Genomic DNA, 15,923 nt, shown 5'->3' on the forward strand with positions numbered 1-15,923 from the left:
CCCCTATTTTTGCCAGTTGATTCCTTTTTTTTTTCGTAAACTAAAATGGACTGTAAAAATCAAATTGATGCTATTATCCGAAAATTTTCATATTTATTTTTTTTTTATTTTTTTTTTTTTATTTTTTTTTTGGGGGGATTTTATTTTTCTGTAATATAAACATATTTTTCGGGTATTATCGAAAAAATTCCAAAATGACCAAAATAACGGATACCCTAGTATGTATGTTATTTTGCTTGATTTGGTCAGTACTATGAAAAAATATTGGAACCCTAATAACCACACACATATAAACACACCTATTTTCATAAAGCTTTTCCCTAAAATTACGTGGCTTGAGCACTGTAAAGCCTAAATCTGACGAGATGAGTGCAACTAAATATTTTTACTAAACTATACAGAAATTCTCATCTTGAGTAACCATATCACGTCACTACATGAGTAGTGATTACTAACACATGAGGTGGTATATTGCTATTTACTACATGGTGAAATAAACTTGATGCATATGACCAAGTATGAAAAATGATGCTTGATAATAATATGATAGGGAAAGCAAAAATATATTTGACTTCAAGACGGGCTTCTGCAAAATGCCTAATGTTTTTTAATTACAGGTTTGCTTGGAGAGATTTCTGATCCTATGACGTATATGGCAGATTTATTGCGGAGTTTAGCCTAAGTTTCGCAAACATACCACCACTTTTCGCTTTTTTGACCGATTTAAGTTTTCTGTAAGTAGATTAACCTTTTTAATTATAGATATACACACGAACTATAGATAACCAGTCTCTGCAGAAAAGGAAATACCTAACTTGTTTGTTTATCACTATGAAATGTTTCATTTTAGTTTGTTACATAATAAGTTACTATTTGATGTGTTTAAATAATGTGTACCTAACTCTATATTGCAATGTTATTTATGCATAGATATAAAAATAAAGATTTGTGCTTTCGGAAAATTCGATGTAATAAAGCATTTGCGTGTAATATGTGTTCAGTTTACTCTGATCAAAAGTTTTTAAAACAATTACTTTTGGTGTACACCAATGTAACTTTCAACTATTTCTAGAAGCCGCATATCAAGTTTCAAGTATACTTCAAAATTTCTGATGCTCTTTCCGGTAATTGATAAAAATAAAAATTTAACTTCATAAAAATTAAAATGAAATTTAATTCTTAATATTCTTCACAATAACTAATTGAAAGTAATGAAAAAAAAATTTTTAAATGAACAAACTATTTAAAACTGTTTTTATTCAAAACTTTTAAGAACCTTATGTGAGTTACTATGACTGTATCTACGCTATGATTATTTTGCACACTTGTTTTTCTTAGTTTGAATTTTAGATTTCAAGTAATAATTATAGCAATCTCTGCAGATTTTTGCATCAATGTTATATTTATTTATTTTCTCATATCTGGAACCATACAAAACTATACTATCTGTAGTTACAAACGTAAATATAGAATTTAAATAATAATTATAAATGATCTTATTTATTACCGAATAATAATTAATTGTGAAATAAGTCATAGTAAACGATGATACATAAACAATTGCGTAGTCAGAAAGATCCCAAAATATATAGAAAGATGTTCCAAACCATCATCAAATACAGGCCCTTTTATTCTATTTTTTTTTTTTTTCACACGCACGAATGGCTGAAACAAAGCAGTAGGATGCTTAAGCAGTTTATTAAATATGAAATACTCATGAGAACTGGCCACGGCTTCACGCTTTGCCAAAGTTGGAAAGAATCAATTTTTGGATCTTACTAGGTAATAAGATATGACAAGTTTACGTTCCTTATGTAGTAAATTGACCATCATTAACAATCAAAAAATATGCACGTGTTATTGTATTTCAAAGGGCCGTTACTGTTGAATACTTCCACTATATTAGTCTGCGCACTTGAAAAATTTGTTCTTTTCATCGTTTGTTTTTTTCTACATTTGCAGATCAAAGATATAACTGGATGTCACTTTATATTTATGAATAAATGAACGCACTATAAAGTCTGTATTTACATCGTTAAAAGTAAGTGAATCTGTAAAATGTTAACAGATTTACATGCGTGGCAACAAAGTTTTCGATTCCATTATTCTTTGAATGTCAAAGAGATTACAGACATGCCGGGATTCATATCCGAATTGGGTATTTGCATGATTTTTATATTTCTTAACTTTTGATGTTTTTCGATTCTATAAATTTTTTTAGAATTTTTGAAAAAAAAATATTTTGTTTTTGTTTATAAATATTTAAATAATTTAATAAATAAAAGTGGTCCTAAATCACATAAAAGTCACGTGACATAAAACGGAATGTGATTGGTTTGACGTCATTGTGCTGCTACTGGCGCGTTTATTTGAATCCACAAAGAGTAATGTACAATATTTTCTAGCGCTAAAAAAATTTTAAGTAAGTTTTTTAAACTTTAAGTTTGATACATTGTATAATTAATGTCAGACTTCGGTGAAAATAATTAAAATAGAAATCAATTTTTGTGTGGTGTTTTTTTTTTTTTAACTCACACGGATAATTGTGTGGAGGTTATGATCACGTCAATGTTATTATACTAAGAATGTTAAGCAAGCATTAGTTTGAGTATTTTTACAAGTTGGTACTATACACCAACAAAAATCGTTTTTTAATGACATATTAAATAATTTAATAACTTTAGTTTATAATAAACAGCACTATCAGACGTTCTTTTCATCAATCACAACACAGAGCAACAGCTGATTACACGTACGGCGTGCTTACAGGAGAACTTGGCGCTAAAAATTTCAAAAAAATTCAGCATTGTGACGTCACATACGCGAGATGGAGTTACTTATTCATTTAAATATTGCCTTTTTTTTATCTATTAAATTATTTAAATACTTTTAAACAAAAACAAAATATTTTTTTTTCAAAAATTCTAAAAAAATTTATAGAATCGAAAAACATCAAAAGTTAAGAAATATAAAAATCATGCAAATACCCAATTACATAGCTGGACTGTGCATCATCCAAAACTCTGTACCTCAAAAAATACCGCGTCATATTTCTGCATACAATAATCAAGCGCTGATATCTCACAAATGTCAGTTCTTCACATTTACGAAAATAAAATCACCATTCTATTTTCTTCATTTTATAGTTCCTTTAGTCACGTTTTATAGGAAACAGATATTAAGTAATTTGTACAAAGAATCTATCTATTTGAATTAGTAAAGATTCGATTTATGTGTCACTTTTCCATAATTTTATTGTTTTATCATCTTCTAATGCTGCAGATGCAATAATGTTGTCCGTAGGGTGGCAAGTCGTACACAAAACAACATCTGAAATATAGTATAATATTTGATCATGAATATTTTTTTTATTAGATGGCTTTTAATGGACTACAAAGTCATGCATCTCATTTACCTGTGTGTCCTTGCAATTTTTGAACGATTTCTTTCGTTTGTAGGTTCCAGATATAAACCATTCTGTCTTCTGAGCCTGATACAATCCACTGTACAGAAAAAATACATTAAAGATTAGATTCAAGAACAGCTAGGTAATATGCAAAACGTCGAACTTATGAAATTTACCTTGCCACCAGTGACTGAGAAATTTGCAAATATGCAATACTTTTCATTTCGATGACCAGTATAAGTTTTTAAGCATTTTCCTTTGCTATAGTCCCATAGTTTTAATGTGTTATCCAATGTAGCAGCTAATATGTATTTTCCATTTGGCGAAAATTTCACAAAAGATACAGGTGGATTGTCGTCGTCTATTAACGTTTTCAAACACTGACCAGAAGCTGTATCCCAAATTCGACTAAAATTGCCAAAAACAAAATCGAAAATGGTAAAATTGAACTTGAATTTCATCTGTTTATCTCTCGTTTTCTTCAGATTATTTCTTACCAAAGACCGTCGTAACTGCTTGAGACAATCAATGAGCCATCTCTATTAAAATGCACTGCACTGACAGGATCAGAATGAGCTGGTAATGTTTTTAAACATTTTCCAGTTCGCACATCCCATATTCTCACACTTTCATCAAACTGCAACATAGTAAATTGCATTAATTGATGTGTTACAAGAATTTATCTGTATTGAATAATAACTTTTGTCATATTTGTACAATGCATACTTAAGACAATAACCTAAACACTTAATAGTGTAAAATTATTGTTAATGTCAAATGTGTTTTACTCACAGAGCCAGATACAATTAGATTCGATTGAGGATTGAAATTACAGCAAAATACGTAATTGCTGTGTCCCTTTAGAGTCTTCAGACACTTTCCCTGAAAATATATCAATCGATGCATGATTTCTGTATCACATTCTAGGTGAAGTTGAATTTTAAGAGCTTCGATGGGCAAATGAATGGAAGTTTAAAGTACCTAGTTGAGGAAGACCAAAAGAACTTGCAACTTTCAAAATCTGTTGAAAAAACCTTATGCATATAGAAAAATTTAAATATAGTAAATCAATCACAATATACATGAAATGGCAGGTTGAATAGAGATGCCACGAATTGTAGTAAGTATACACTCAAAACTTTGAACCCAGTTTTGCCGAAGTGATGTTAGACTATAAGTAGAGTATGCTGTAGTTCACTAGTGTAATTAAGGGTTACAAATTCTACTGAACCAGTTAAGACTTTGAAAAGAAGGGTATAATTTCCAGTTTTGCCAATCAAAGCTTTGGGTTGCTAGATTTTTATAATTAGAATTACATGGAGGTGTGTTAATTCCTCCACAGTATAACATAGTGGAAAACTCACAGAGCTCAACTCCCATATTTTCAGGGTTTTGTCATCCGAAGCTGAAACTAACAATCTGCTATCGCTTGACCATGCCACGTCCGAAATTCCCAACTTATGACCCGATATTGTTTTCTCGAATTTGCCATCATAGGATCCCCATATTTTTATAAGCTTGTCAGCCGCTAATGAATAGGAAAATTTGCATTATTGACATTTCACCAGCGTAGTAGATATTGTACAAAAGCATCAGTACTTTTCAAAATAACAGAATGTACGTCATGTTATTGAAGGAGAAAATATCTCGAACCAGTTCCCAAACATACTTACATGAACTGGCTAGCCATTCACCATTCGGACTAAACTTGACAGAAGATACAGCTTTGGTGTGTCCAGCAAGCGTATACTTCAATGTATAATTTGGCTTCTGGAAAATTCATAATTTACGATTACTAAGAGCTGCCATACTATCATTTCGGCCTACTTATAATTTGTTGCAAAATTGCTAAAATTCAACAGCCAATTAATCAAACATAGAGTCCTATTCAGTTTGCACTTTTTTTATGAGAAGGAGTTGCTCAATTTTTCAACACAAAGAAGAATCTAAAATCTGCATGTGCAGAGTAAAGTATGAATGACTTACCAAAGCTGAACTGCCCTTAGTGCCACTGGTTGGTGTACTGGCTGAATTGTTAACAGATTGCTGATGGCTAGGAGACGGACCGAGGGGAACCATGTTAAGGACTGGCTCAAATTTGAACTAAATATTTCTTAAGGTTCACAGCCAATCTGTGAAGGTAAATTGAGGTTATGAAGAGCGAAGAACCGGTAGTTAGCGTTTTGGATCTTCATAGTTCTAGTAGCAGGCGGGACAGTGGATAATATTTATTCTGTTATATACAAGGAGTATCATCGAGTTATTTGTACTGTGGTAAACAAAAAAATACGGTCACAATGACAGAAGTCGGAACGACGCAAACCTTTCATTTCCTGTATCTACACTGCCGAATGCCACCACGCGCGCGTTATTTTCACCGACTACTGTGGTAGGGTTAGAGAACACGGAAAAATTTACCAAGCTGATGCCAATATCTCGTCAACCAGGATTTTATCACAATAATTTAGGAGCTTACGGTGAAAATTCTACAAAATCTGCAATAAAAACGCAAACAAATCCGCAACGTGTGATTAAAACACTAACCGCCATTCCACTGTTTAACCTCGTTCTCAGATTCGACGTCGATTCGAACCGCGTGTAGCAGCACCGTTCGTCTACGAATTGATAACTGACGTTCACTGAAAAACATAAAGACGGATACCCCTGCGCAAATTTTTGTGATCAGTTTTCGGCGGTAAGTGGGCCCTGGTGGGCCTGGGAGCGTGAGAGGGTTCTGCTCGATCCACTCTACCTAACGAGCTCGCACAATCATTCGTAGCAGCAAAAATAGTGTCGGTATGAAAGCTTGAGATGAGCGGGTAGAGAGTCAGTACGTATGACTACTTGTCAACTGCGACTTCGAAATGTGGATCAGCTCGATCATCCCCGTGAGAAGAGCGTACCCGCGTCCACCGCCAACAACCCCTAACTACCTCTGAGCACCTCGAACCACCTCCGACCACCTTCGTCCTCCTCGGCCACCTCGTCCCCCTCCTCATCTTCCCCCTTGTCGTCCGCGTCCTCATCAACCACCTCTGATCACCACCAACCACCTCAAAACACCTACCGCCTCCAAACATTTGATAGCAATTGTAATTATATTTTGTCTCAAAGTTTTTACACTTGTCATGTTTACTACAAATTATTTCAATTCACTTTTCGCGCAAGCCCAAGTTCAGTAGCTTTCAATGCGCTAATAAACTTTCCACAATTTTTTATAATTTTCTCATAATGTTCCTGGTAAAATGTGTCAATAAAGAAATTATATTAATCCTTACACAATATTTTTGATGTGTTCTAATACTAAAAATACTTGTTAGTACTCGGGGTATAACCCGAGGTGGTTGGCGGTGGTGGTTGGCGGTGGTTGGAGGTGGTCGGAGATGGACGAGGAGAAGGACGAGGAAGACTAGGAGAACAAGGTGGACAAGGAAGACAAGGATTTGTGCTCGGTGAGTTCAACATTTTTATAATATTTGATGAAGTAGGATCGGGGTCAGGAGTAGGATCAGGAGTAGGAATAGGAGTAGGATCAGAAGAAGGAGTAGGAATAGGAGTAGGATCAGAAGAAGGAGTAGGAGTAGGAGTAGGATCAGGAATAGGATCAGGAGTGGTAGTAGGAGTAGGAGTAGCAGTAGAAGTACAAATAGGAGAAGGATCAAGAGTAGTGTAGGATCAGGAGAACAATTAGTATCAGAAGTAGTCAACCACCTCCTCCCACCTCCGACCACCTTCGTCCTCTTCGTTCACCTCGTCCCCGTCCTCTTCTTCCTCCGCCGCCTCGTTGTCGTCGTCGTTCTCAACTTCCCCGACCACCGCCGCTCACTTCCAACCACCGCCAAACACTTCCTACCCCCTCCTGCCCCCACCAAACACCGCCAACCATCTCCGTCCACCTCCTACCACACCCTGCCGCCTCTTTCTGCTCTTTTTAAATCATATTATTTACTCAGAGTAATTTTAGTTAGGAACTTTCTTAACTGGCGCTTACATCTTAATCATTTTTCTTCAACGTTGTAATTGCAAGATGTAACTAATTTGTAATCTTCCGCATTGCAGGAAAGTCCGTCAATGGAACGGTCTGCTGGCTCCGAAGGATCTCTACTGGATGTGGATGAAACTTTGGAAAGAAGTAAGGAGGTTCTAGGATCACCATTCTACGAAGAAAGTAATAAGATCAAGAATTCTTAACTTGTATACTAATATCACCTTGTCTTCATTTGTATCAAAACATCTATGTTTGCACGGTCTTGATTGAAGTTGGAATTTCATGTTGACAATTGATTTCAGAACTGCGTCAGCTGTCAACTGGCCAATTAACAGAGCTTCTCGGTGAAATGGAATCCTTGGTCGGAGCGCTCAGCGAAACTTTAATAGCTGCGTATTATTATTATTAATATTAGGTTACTTTTGTAAGTATTTATGAATATAGCCTCCATGAATATTCATTGTTGGTATATAAGGTCTGGCAACGTACCAACTTTCTGTAAGAGATGTTAAAGATTTTCAACACAATTATGTTTTAGTTCTGTGCCCCACCTAGTGATCCACTAGTACATATCCTCCGACGTGACATCGCTGTGCTACGTATAAAGAAGAAAAGATTTATTAAGATGCAAATTGCTCCTCTCTTCTTGCCATTGTGCTTTCAGCCATTGTTGTGCTGTATGTTGAAAATATAGGACAGTTTATAATATAGAATAACAGGTACAGCTACGAATACAGCACTACAATAAATCTTATAGAAATGAGCTCTCATTGAGATTTCTCTGTATTTATAACTCGACGCGAGAAGGCAAAAATTAATGTAATGCCATCTGTAAGGTGATTGGACTCGTATTTGCACTACGAGAACTCGTTGGGCATTTTGCGGTAAAATTTGAAAAATTGTTGTACAAGAAATTAAATAACTATAAAAATGGATGAAAAATATCATCTCCAATAGTGACTGTAGCTAATACAGCGTTAACCGTATATTGATTATGTTAATGATCTATTGTGACAAGATCGGAATTAGATAAGCTCTCTAAATACTCTTTTCTAGACTATTAATTTATATCATGTATATGTAAATGTATATTTCTTCAGTTTATACAATCACTGCACTAGGATTACCCTTGCCATGTTTTATGGTGCGCTTGTGTAATTTGTATATTATTAACCTTAAGTTTTACTCTATTTGCGACAAGTTGTGAGTGTTTCTAATTTCTTGGCAATTATTTATGTACATGTATGTGTATATATGTATATATATACTTATGCATGCGTATATACATATATGCACATATTTAGAACTAGACTTTTACAATAAACACAGAGTTTTCAGTATATTCACATACATATTTCTGTGTATAGGTATACTTGAACTAAAATATCCTGATCTCTAATACGGAGTTCTTCGTAATTCGCATTTGTTCTTGTAACCCAATGTCCTACATACATGTCTCAAAGCCCTGTGACATAAAAGCAGCTATTCGATAGAAATTATAGTTTATAGTTTACACAGCCCATTGCATGATATTTCATTATAAATACATATGTTTCAATGTATTTAGGAATAATTTATCAAATATACAGAGGTCATGTGCAAATAATAAATGAATTGATTCGACCGCAGTTTGATGTATTCATTAGAGCTTTGACAATAAATTTAAGCTTTGTTACTTCTTTCATTTTATTATGGATAATCAAAAACATTTCCGACTATTCGTGCTGTGGAAGCATGGGGATTAAACCAAATGTAGCAAAAGATTAGAAACAGTGTATGTAGAGTACGCGTATTTTTCTAATAATGCAAATAGAATAGAATACCACGCCTTGCGAATTAGCTTTCCAAACAGAGATGAATGATGAATTTTAAGGACTGCATTATCGTTGTTGAACACTCCATGCCTCATGGGAAAAGAAAATCTGTAACGATAAAATTGTTGCACCGGATCATCGTCGACTTTAACTTTTGAAATGTCCTACCATTTCCGAACACCTCCAACCATCCTATTTACCTATATTACTAGATTAGCTATGATATGAAAAGAGAAGAATTATTCATTTCGAAATGGGATTCTATTCGACGCGCGCTCGATGTATTCCATAACATCAGTATTCATAATTATTCCAACAACTTTTCATTTGCTCTCTCGATCTTGAATTTTCATAGGCATAGAATCGAAACGCTGTTTTAGCTGGTCGCAAGTGAAGCATCTGCGTTGGGTGGAGGAGCGGAATTGTTTTTCAGCGGAATTGGATGCTTCGTATATGAGACGGTATTTAACGCTGCGTAGTGGTTTAAAGACCTAGAAAGGTGATAGGGAGAGAAAGAACGACGCTTCTTAACACTTAAAGTGTATTTTAACACACATTTGAAAGATACGAGCGAAATTTTTCATCATCCAACTGTCGCAGAACGGCAGCGTTATTAGCCGACCCGTTCACTGAAGAATACATCTTCAGTCAACGGCTGACCATCGAAGGGCCTGGCCGCTTGAGTCTGAAATCGGCAGGAGAGATGAAGTGTGCATTTCTTGTATGAAACGTGAAAACTAAAAGCATTATACATCATATCATATCATCATACATCATACATCATACATCGTACATCATACATCATCATACATAGTATTAAAGGTCGAAACCAAAGTTTGGATGTCGGATGTTCAGAAAGTGACGTCACCAATTCAAAATCAGCTAGCCGAATTCCTCAGTCGGGAAACAACCGCGCAGTAGAGCGGACGGATGAGAGTCGCGCTCCGCAAATTTCGAGTACCGGGTTCTCAACCTCCCGGATCCCGCGCTTCGGGTCCGCTACGTATTTCGAGTACCGGGTTCTCAACCTCCAGGATCCCGCGCTTCGGGTTCGATACGCGGTGAAACTCGACTTCCAGGATGAGCGCTCCGTGGTTCCTGGTTCACGTTTACAATAAATTATTTCAATTCGTTTTTCGCGCAACCCCAAATTCGGTAGCTGTCAGTCCGCTGATAAAATTTCTCGACTTCCAGGATAAGCGCTCCGTGGTTCCTGGTTCACGTTTACAATAAATTATTTCAATTCGTTTTTCGCGCAACCCCAAATTCGGTAGCTGTCAGTCCGCTAATAAAATTTCTCGACTTCCAGGATAAGCGCTCCGTGGTTCCCGGTTCGTGTTTACAACAAATAATTTCAATTCGTTTTTCGCGCAACCCCAAATTCGGTACCTGTCAGTCCGCTAATAAAATTTCTCGACTTCCAGGATAAGCGCTCCGTGGTTCCCGGTTCGTGTTTACGATAAATAATTTCAATTCGTTTTTCGCGCAACCCCAAATTCGGTACCTGTCAGTCCGCTAATAAAATTTCTCGACTTCCAGGATAAGCGCTCCGTGGTTCCTGGTTCACGTTTACAATAAATTATTTCAATTCGTTTTTCGCGCAACCCCAAATTCGGTAGCTGTCAGTCCGCTAATAAAATTTCTCGACTTCCAGGATAAGCGCTCCGTGGTTCCCGGTTCGTGTTTACAATAAATAATTTCAATTCGTTTTTCGCGCAACCCCAAATTCGGTAGCTGTCAGTCCGCTGATAAAATTTCTCGACTTCCAGGATGAGCGCTCCGTGGTTCCCGGTTCATGTTTACAATGAATAATTTCAATTCGTTTTTCGCGCAACCCCAAATTCGGTAGCTGTCAGTCCGCTGGTAAAATTTCTCGACTTCCAGGATAAGCGCTCCGTGGTTCCCGGTTCGTGTTTACAATAAATAATTTCAATTCGTTTTTCGCGCAACCCCAAATTCGGTAGCTGTCAGTCCGCTGATAAAATTTCTCGACTTCCAGGATGAGCGCTCCGTGGTTCCCGGTTCATGTTTACAATGAATAATTTCAATTCGTTTTTCGCGCAACCCCAAATTCGGTAGCTGTCAGTCCGCTGGTAAAATTTCTCGACTTCCAGGATAAGCGCTCCGTGGTTCCTGGTTCACGTTTACAATAAATTATTTCAATTCGTTTTTCGCGCAACCCCAAATTCGGTAGCTGTCAGTCCGCTGGTAAAATTTCTCGACTTCCAGGATAAGCGCTCCGTGGTTCCTGGTTCACGTTTACAATAAATTATTTCAATTCGTTTTTCGCGCAACCCCAAATTCGGTAGCTGTCAGTCCGCTGGTAAAATTTCTCGACTTCCAGGATAAGCGCTCCGTGGTTCCCGGTTCATGTTTACAATAAATTATTTCAATTCGTTTTTCGCGCAACCCCAAATTCGGTAGCTGTCAGTCCGCTAATAAAATTTCTCGACTTCCAGGATAAGCGCTCCGTGGTTCCTCGTTCACGTTTACAATAAATTATTTCAATTCGTTTTTCGCGCAACCCCAAATTCGGTAGCTGTCAGTCCGCTGGTAAAATTTCTCGACTTCCAGGATAAGCGCTCCGTGGTTCCTGGTTCACGTTTACAATAAATTATTTCAATTCGTTTTTCGCGCAACCCCAAATTCGGTAGCTGTCAGTCCGCTAATAAAATTTCTCGACTTCCAGGATAAGCGCTCCGTGGTTCCTGGTTCACGTTTACAATAAATTATTTCAATTCGTTTTTCGCGCAACCCCAAATTCGGTAGCTGTCAGTCCGCTGGTAAAATTTCTCGACTTCCAGGATAAGCGCTCCGTGGTTCCCGGTTCATGTTTACAATAAATTATTTCAATTCGTTTTTCGCGCAACCCCAAATTCGGTAGCTGTCAGTCCGCTAATAAAATTTCTCGACTTCCAGGATAAGCGCTCCGTGGTTCCTCGTTCACGTTTACAATAAATTATTTCAATTCGTTTTTCGCGCAACCCCAAATTCGGTAGCTGTCAGTCCGCTGGTAAAATTTCTCGACTTCCAGGATAAGCGCTCCGTGGTTCCTGGTTCACGTTTACAATAAATTATTTCAATTCGTTTTTCGCGCAACCCCAAATTCGGTAGCTGTCAGTCCGCTGGTAAAATTTCTCGACTTCCAGGATAAGCGCTCCGTGGTTCCTGGTTCACGTTTACAATAAATAATTTCAATTCGTTTTTCGCGCAACCCCAAATTCGGTACCTGTCAGTCCGCTAATAAAATTTCTCGACTTCCAGGATAAGCGCTCCGTGGTTCCTGGTTCACGTTTACAATAAATTATTTCAATTCGTTTTTCGCGCAACCCCAAATTCGGTAGCTGTCAGTCCGCTGGTAAAATTTCTCGACTTCCAGGATAAGCGCTCCGTGGTTCCTGGTTCACGTTTACAATAAATTATTTCAATTCGTTTTTCGCGCAACCCCAAATTCGGTAGCTGTCAGTCCGCTAATAAAATTTCTCGACTTCCAGGATAAGCGCTCCGTGGTTCCTCGTTCACGTTTACAATAAATTATTTCAATTCGTTTTTCGCGCAACCCCAAATTCGGTAGCTGTCAGTCCGCTGGTAAAATTTCTCGACTTCCAGGATAAGCGCTCCGTGGTTCCTGGTTCACGTTTACAATAAATTATTTCAATTCGTTTTTCGCGCAACCCCAAATTCGGTAGCTGTCAGTCCGCTGGTAAAATTTCTCGACTTCCAGGATAAGCGCTCCGTGGTTCCTGGTTCACGTTTACAATAAATTATTTCAATTCGTTTTTCGCGCAACCCCAAATTCGGTAGCTGTCAGTCCGCTGGTAAAATTTCTCGACTTCCAGGATAAGCGCTCCGTGGTTCCTGGTTCACGTTTACAATAAATTATTTCAATTCGTTTTTCGCGCAACCCCAAATTCGGTAGCTGTCAGTCCGCTAATAAAATTTCTCGACTTCCAGGATAAGCGCTCCGTGGTTCCTCGTTCACGTTTACAATAAATTATTTCAATTCGTTTTTCGCGCAACCCCAAATTCGGTAGCTGTCAGTCCGCTGGTAAAATTTCTCGACTTCCAGGATAAGCGCTCCGTGGTTCCTGGTTCACGTTTACAATAAATTATTTCAATTCGTTTTTCGCGCAACCCCAAATTCGGTACCTGTCAGTCCGCTAATAAAATTTCTCGACTTCCAGGATAAGCGCTCCGTGGTTCCTGGTTCACGTTTACAATAAATTATTTCAATTCGTTTTTCGCGCAACCCCAAATTCGGTAGCTGTCAGTCCGCTGGTAAAATTTCTCGACTTCCAGGATAAGCGCTCCGTGGTTCCTGGTTCACGTTTACAATAAATTATTTCAATTCGTTTTTCGCGTAACCCCAAATTCGGTAGCTGTCAGTCCGCTAATAAAATTTCTCGACTTCCAGGATAAGCGCTCCGTGGTTCCTCGTTCACGTTTACAATAAATCATTTCAATTCGTTTTTCGCGCAACCCCAAATTCGGTAGCTGTCAGTCCGCTGGTAAAATTTCTCGACTTCCAGGATAAGCGCTCCGTGGTTCCTGGTTCACGTTTACAATAAATTATTTCAATTCGTTTTTCGCGCAACCCCAAATTCGGTACCTGTCAGTCCGCTAATAAAATATCTCGACTTCCATCAACCATTATCGATGGTTGTTCGAGGTGATTGAAGGTGGTCGGAGGTGGACGAGGAGGAGGACGAGGAGGACGAGGATTTGTGCTGGGTGAGTAAAACACTTTTATAATATTTGATGGCAATTGTAATTATATTTCATCTGAAATATTACAAACTTGTCACGTTTACAATAAATTATTTCAATTCATTTTTCGTGCAAGCACATATTCAGTAGCTATGGATAATCTTATACAATTTATTATATTATTAATTGATTAATTCATATTCTTATAATATCTGGTGGCAATTGTAATTATATTTCATCTGAAATATTACAAACTTGTCACGTTTACAATAAATTATTTCAATTCATTTTTCGTGCAAGCACATATTCAGTAGCTATGAATAATCTCATACAATTTATTATATTATTAATTAATCAATTAATATTCTTATAATATTTAATGGCAATTGTAATTATATTTCATCTGAAATATTACAAACTTGTCACGTTTACAATAAATTATTTCAATTCATTTTTCGTGCAAGCACATATTCAGTAGCTATGAATAATCTCATACAATTTATTATATTATTAATTAATCAATTAATATTCTTATAATATTTAATGGCAATTGTACTTATATTTCATCTGAAATATTACAAACTTGTCACGTTTACAATAAATTATTTCAATTCATTTTTCGTGCAAGCACATATTCAGTAGCTATGAATAATCTTGTACAATTTATTACATTATTAATTAATTGAATAATTACATTAATCCTTACACAATATTTTTGATGTGTTCCTATACTAAAAATATTCATTACTATTCTAGGTATCACCCGAGGTGGTCGGAGGTGGACGAGGAGGAGGACGAGCTGGACGAGGAGGAGGACCAGGTGGACGAGGAGGAAGCGGGGTGGGTCGTGGGAGAGGACCTCTCCTCTCCTCAGAGGAGGGGAGGGAGAGGGGCAGGGAAGGGGGAGAGGTGGGCGGGGAGGGGGAAGGGAAGGGAAGGGACGGGAAGGGAAGGGAAGGGGCGGGGCGGATGGGTGGGCGGGAGGGCGGGAGAGAGGGAGGGAGGGAGGGAGGGAGGGAGGGAGGGAGGGTGGGAGGGAGGGAGGGAGGGCGGGCGCGAGAGGGGGGGTGTACCGCTCTATTAACTCTTAACGGGCTCGCATCGACATCCGTCCTCCACTCTCTCCCTCCCTCCCGCCCTCCCTCCCTCCCACCCTCCCTCCCTCCCTCCCTCCCTCCCGCCCACCCGCCCCTTCCCTTCCCTTCCCTTCCCTTCCCCCTCCCCGCCACCCTTCCCTCCCCTTCCCCCTCCCCGCCCACCTCTCCCCCTTCCCTGCCCCTCTCCCTCCCCTCCTCTGAGGAGAGGAGAGGTCCTCTCCCACGACCCACCCCGCTTCCTCCTCGTCCACCTGGTCCTCCTCCTCGTCCAGCTCGTCCTCCTCCTCGTCCACCTCCGACCACCTCGGGTGATACCTAGAATAGTAATGAATATTTTTAGTATAGGAACACATCAAAAATATTGTGTAAGGATTAATGTAATTATTCAATTAATTAATAATGTAATAAATTGTACAAGATTATTCATAGCTACTGAATATGTGCTTGCACGAAAAATGAATTGAAATAATTTATTGTAAACGTGACAAGTTTGTAATATTTCAGATGAAATATAATTACAATTGCCATTAAATATTATAAGAATATTAATTGATTAATTAATAATATAATAAATTGTATGAGATTATTCATAGCTACTGAATATGTGCTTGCACGAAAAATGAATTGAAATAATTTATTGTAAACGTGACAAGTTTGTAATATTTCAGATGAAATATAATTACAATTGCCACCAGATATTATAAGAATATGAATTAATCAATTAATAATATAATAAATTGTATAAGATTATCCATAGCTACTGAATATGTGCTTGCACGAAAAATGAATTGAAATAATTTATTGTAAACGTGACAAGTTTGTAATATTTCAGATGAAATATAATTACAATTGCCATCAAATATTATAAAAGTGTTTTACTCACCCAGCACAAATCCTCGTCCTCCTCGTCC

General features: G+C 37.6%; 2 protein-coding genes and 1 long non-coding RNA gene across 15 annotated transcripts in view; 2 read left to right on the top strand and 1 right to left on the bottom strand.

The window, feature by feature from the left end:
* The window catches only part of LOC124178960 (E3 ubiquitin-protein ligase UBR4), a 28,098-nt gene extending 26,190 nt beyond the window's left edge, over positions 1-1,908 (top strand). For all 10 annotated transcript variants that reach the window (XM_046562828.1, XM_046562830.1, XM_046562832.1 and 7 more), the window contains one exon: positions 618-1,908. In XM_046562828.1, coding sequence (XP_046418784.1) covers positions 618-682 — 65 coding nt within the window. In that variant the 3' untranslated portion in view covers positions 683-1,908. The remainder of the gene's footprint in view (positions 1-617) is intronic.
* A 1,087-nt stretch (positions 1,909-2,995) lies between these two features.
* On the bottom strand, positions 2,996-7,634 carry LOC124178962 (protein will die slowly). 4 transcript variants are annotated; one of them, XM_046562840.1, is made up of 9 exons: positions 7,616-7,634; positions 5,393-5,538; positions 5,080-5,176; positions 4,771-4,934; positions 4,199-4,288; positions 3,904-4,043; positions 3,583-3,814; positions 3,416-3,503; positions 2,996-3,330 (listed from the first exon to the last, which is right to left on the bottom strand). In XM_046562840.1, exons 2-9 carry the CDS (start codon positions 5,483-5,485, stop codon positions 3,230-3,232), a joined length of 1,005 nt encoding a protein of 334 aa, XP_046418796.1. In that variant the 5' UTR covers positions 5,486-5,538; positions 7,616-7,634; the 3' UTR covers positions 2,996-3,229. The 4 variants fall into 4 exon arrangements, with proteins under 4 accessions (XP_046418796.1, XP_046418798.1, XP_046418797.1 ...); XM_046562842.1 differs by lacking the exon at positions 7,616-7,634 and adding an exon at positions 7,398-7,418; XM_046562841.1 differs by lacking the exon at positions 7,616-7,634 and adding an exon at positions 5,951-5,969.
* Positions 5,748-7,788, top strand: LOC124178963. Its single transcript, XR_006869926.1, has 5 exons — positions 5,748-5,883; positions 5,981-6,498; positions 6,727-6,858; positions 7,466-7,574; positions 7,697-7,788. It is a non-coding gene; the product is annotated as an uncharacterized LOC124178963 (long non-coding RNA).
* The last annotated feature ends 8,135 nt before the right edge of the window (positions 7,789-15,923 follow it).

This window comes from Neodiprion fabricii, chromosome 3 (genome assembly GCF_021155785.1).
Source record: "Neodiprion fabricii isolate iyNeoFabr1 chromosome 3, iyNeoFabr1.1, whole genome shotgun sequence".
NCBI classification, from domain to species: domain Eukaryota; kingdom Metazoa; phylum Arthropoda; class Insecta; order Hymenoptera; family Diprionidae; genus Neodiprion; species Neodiprion fabricii.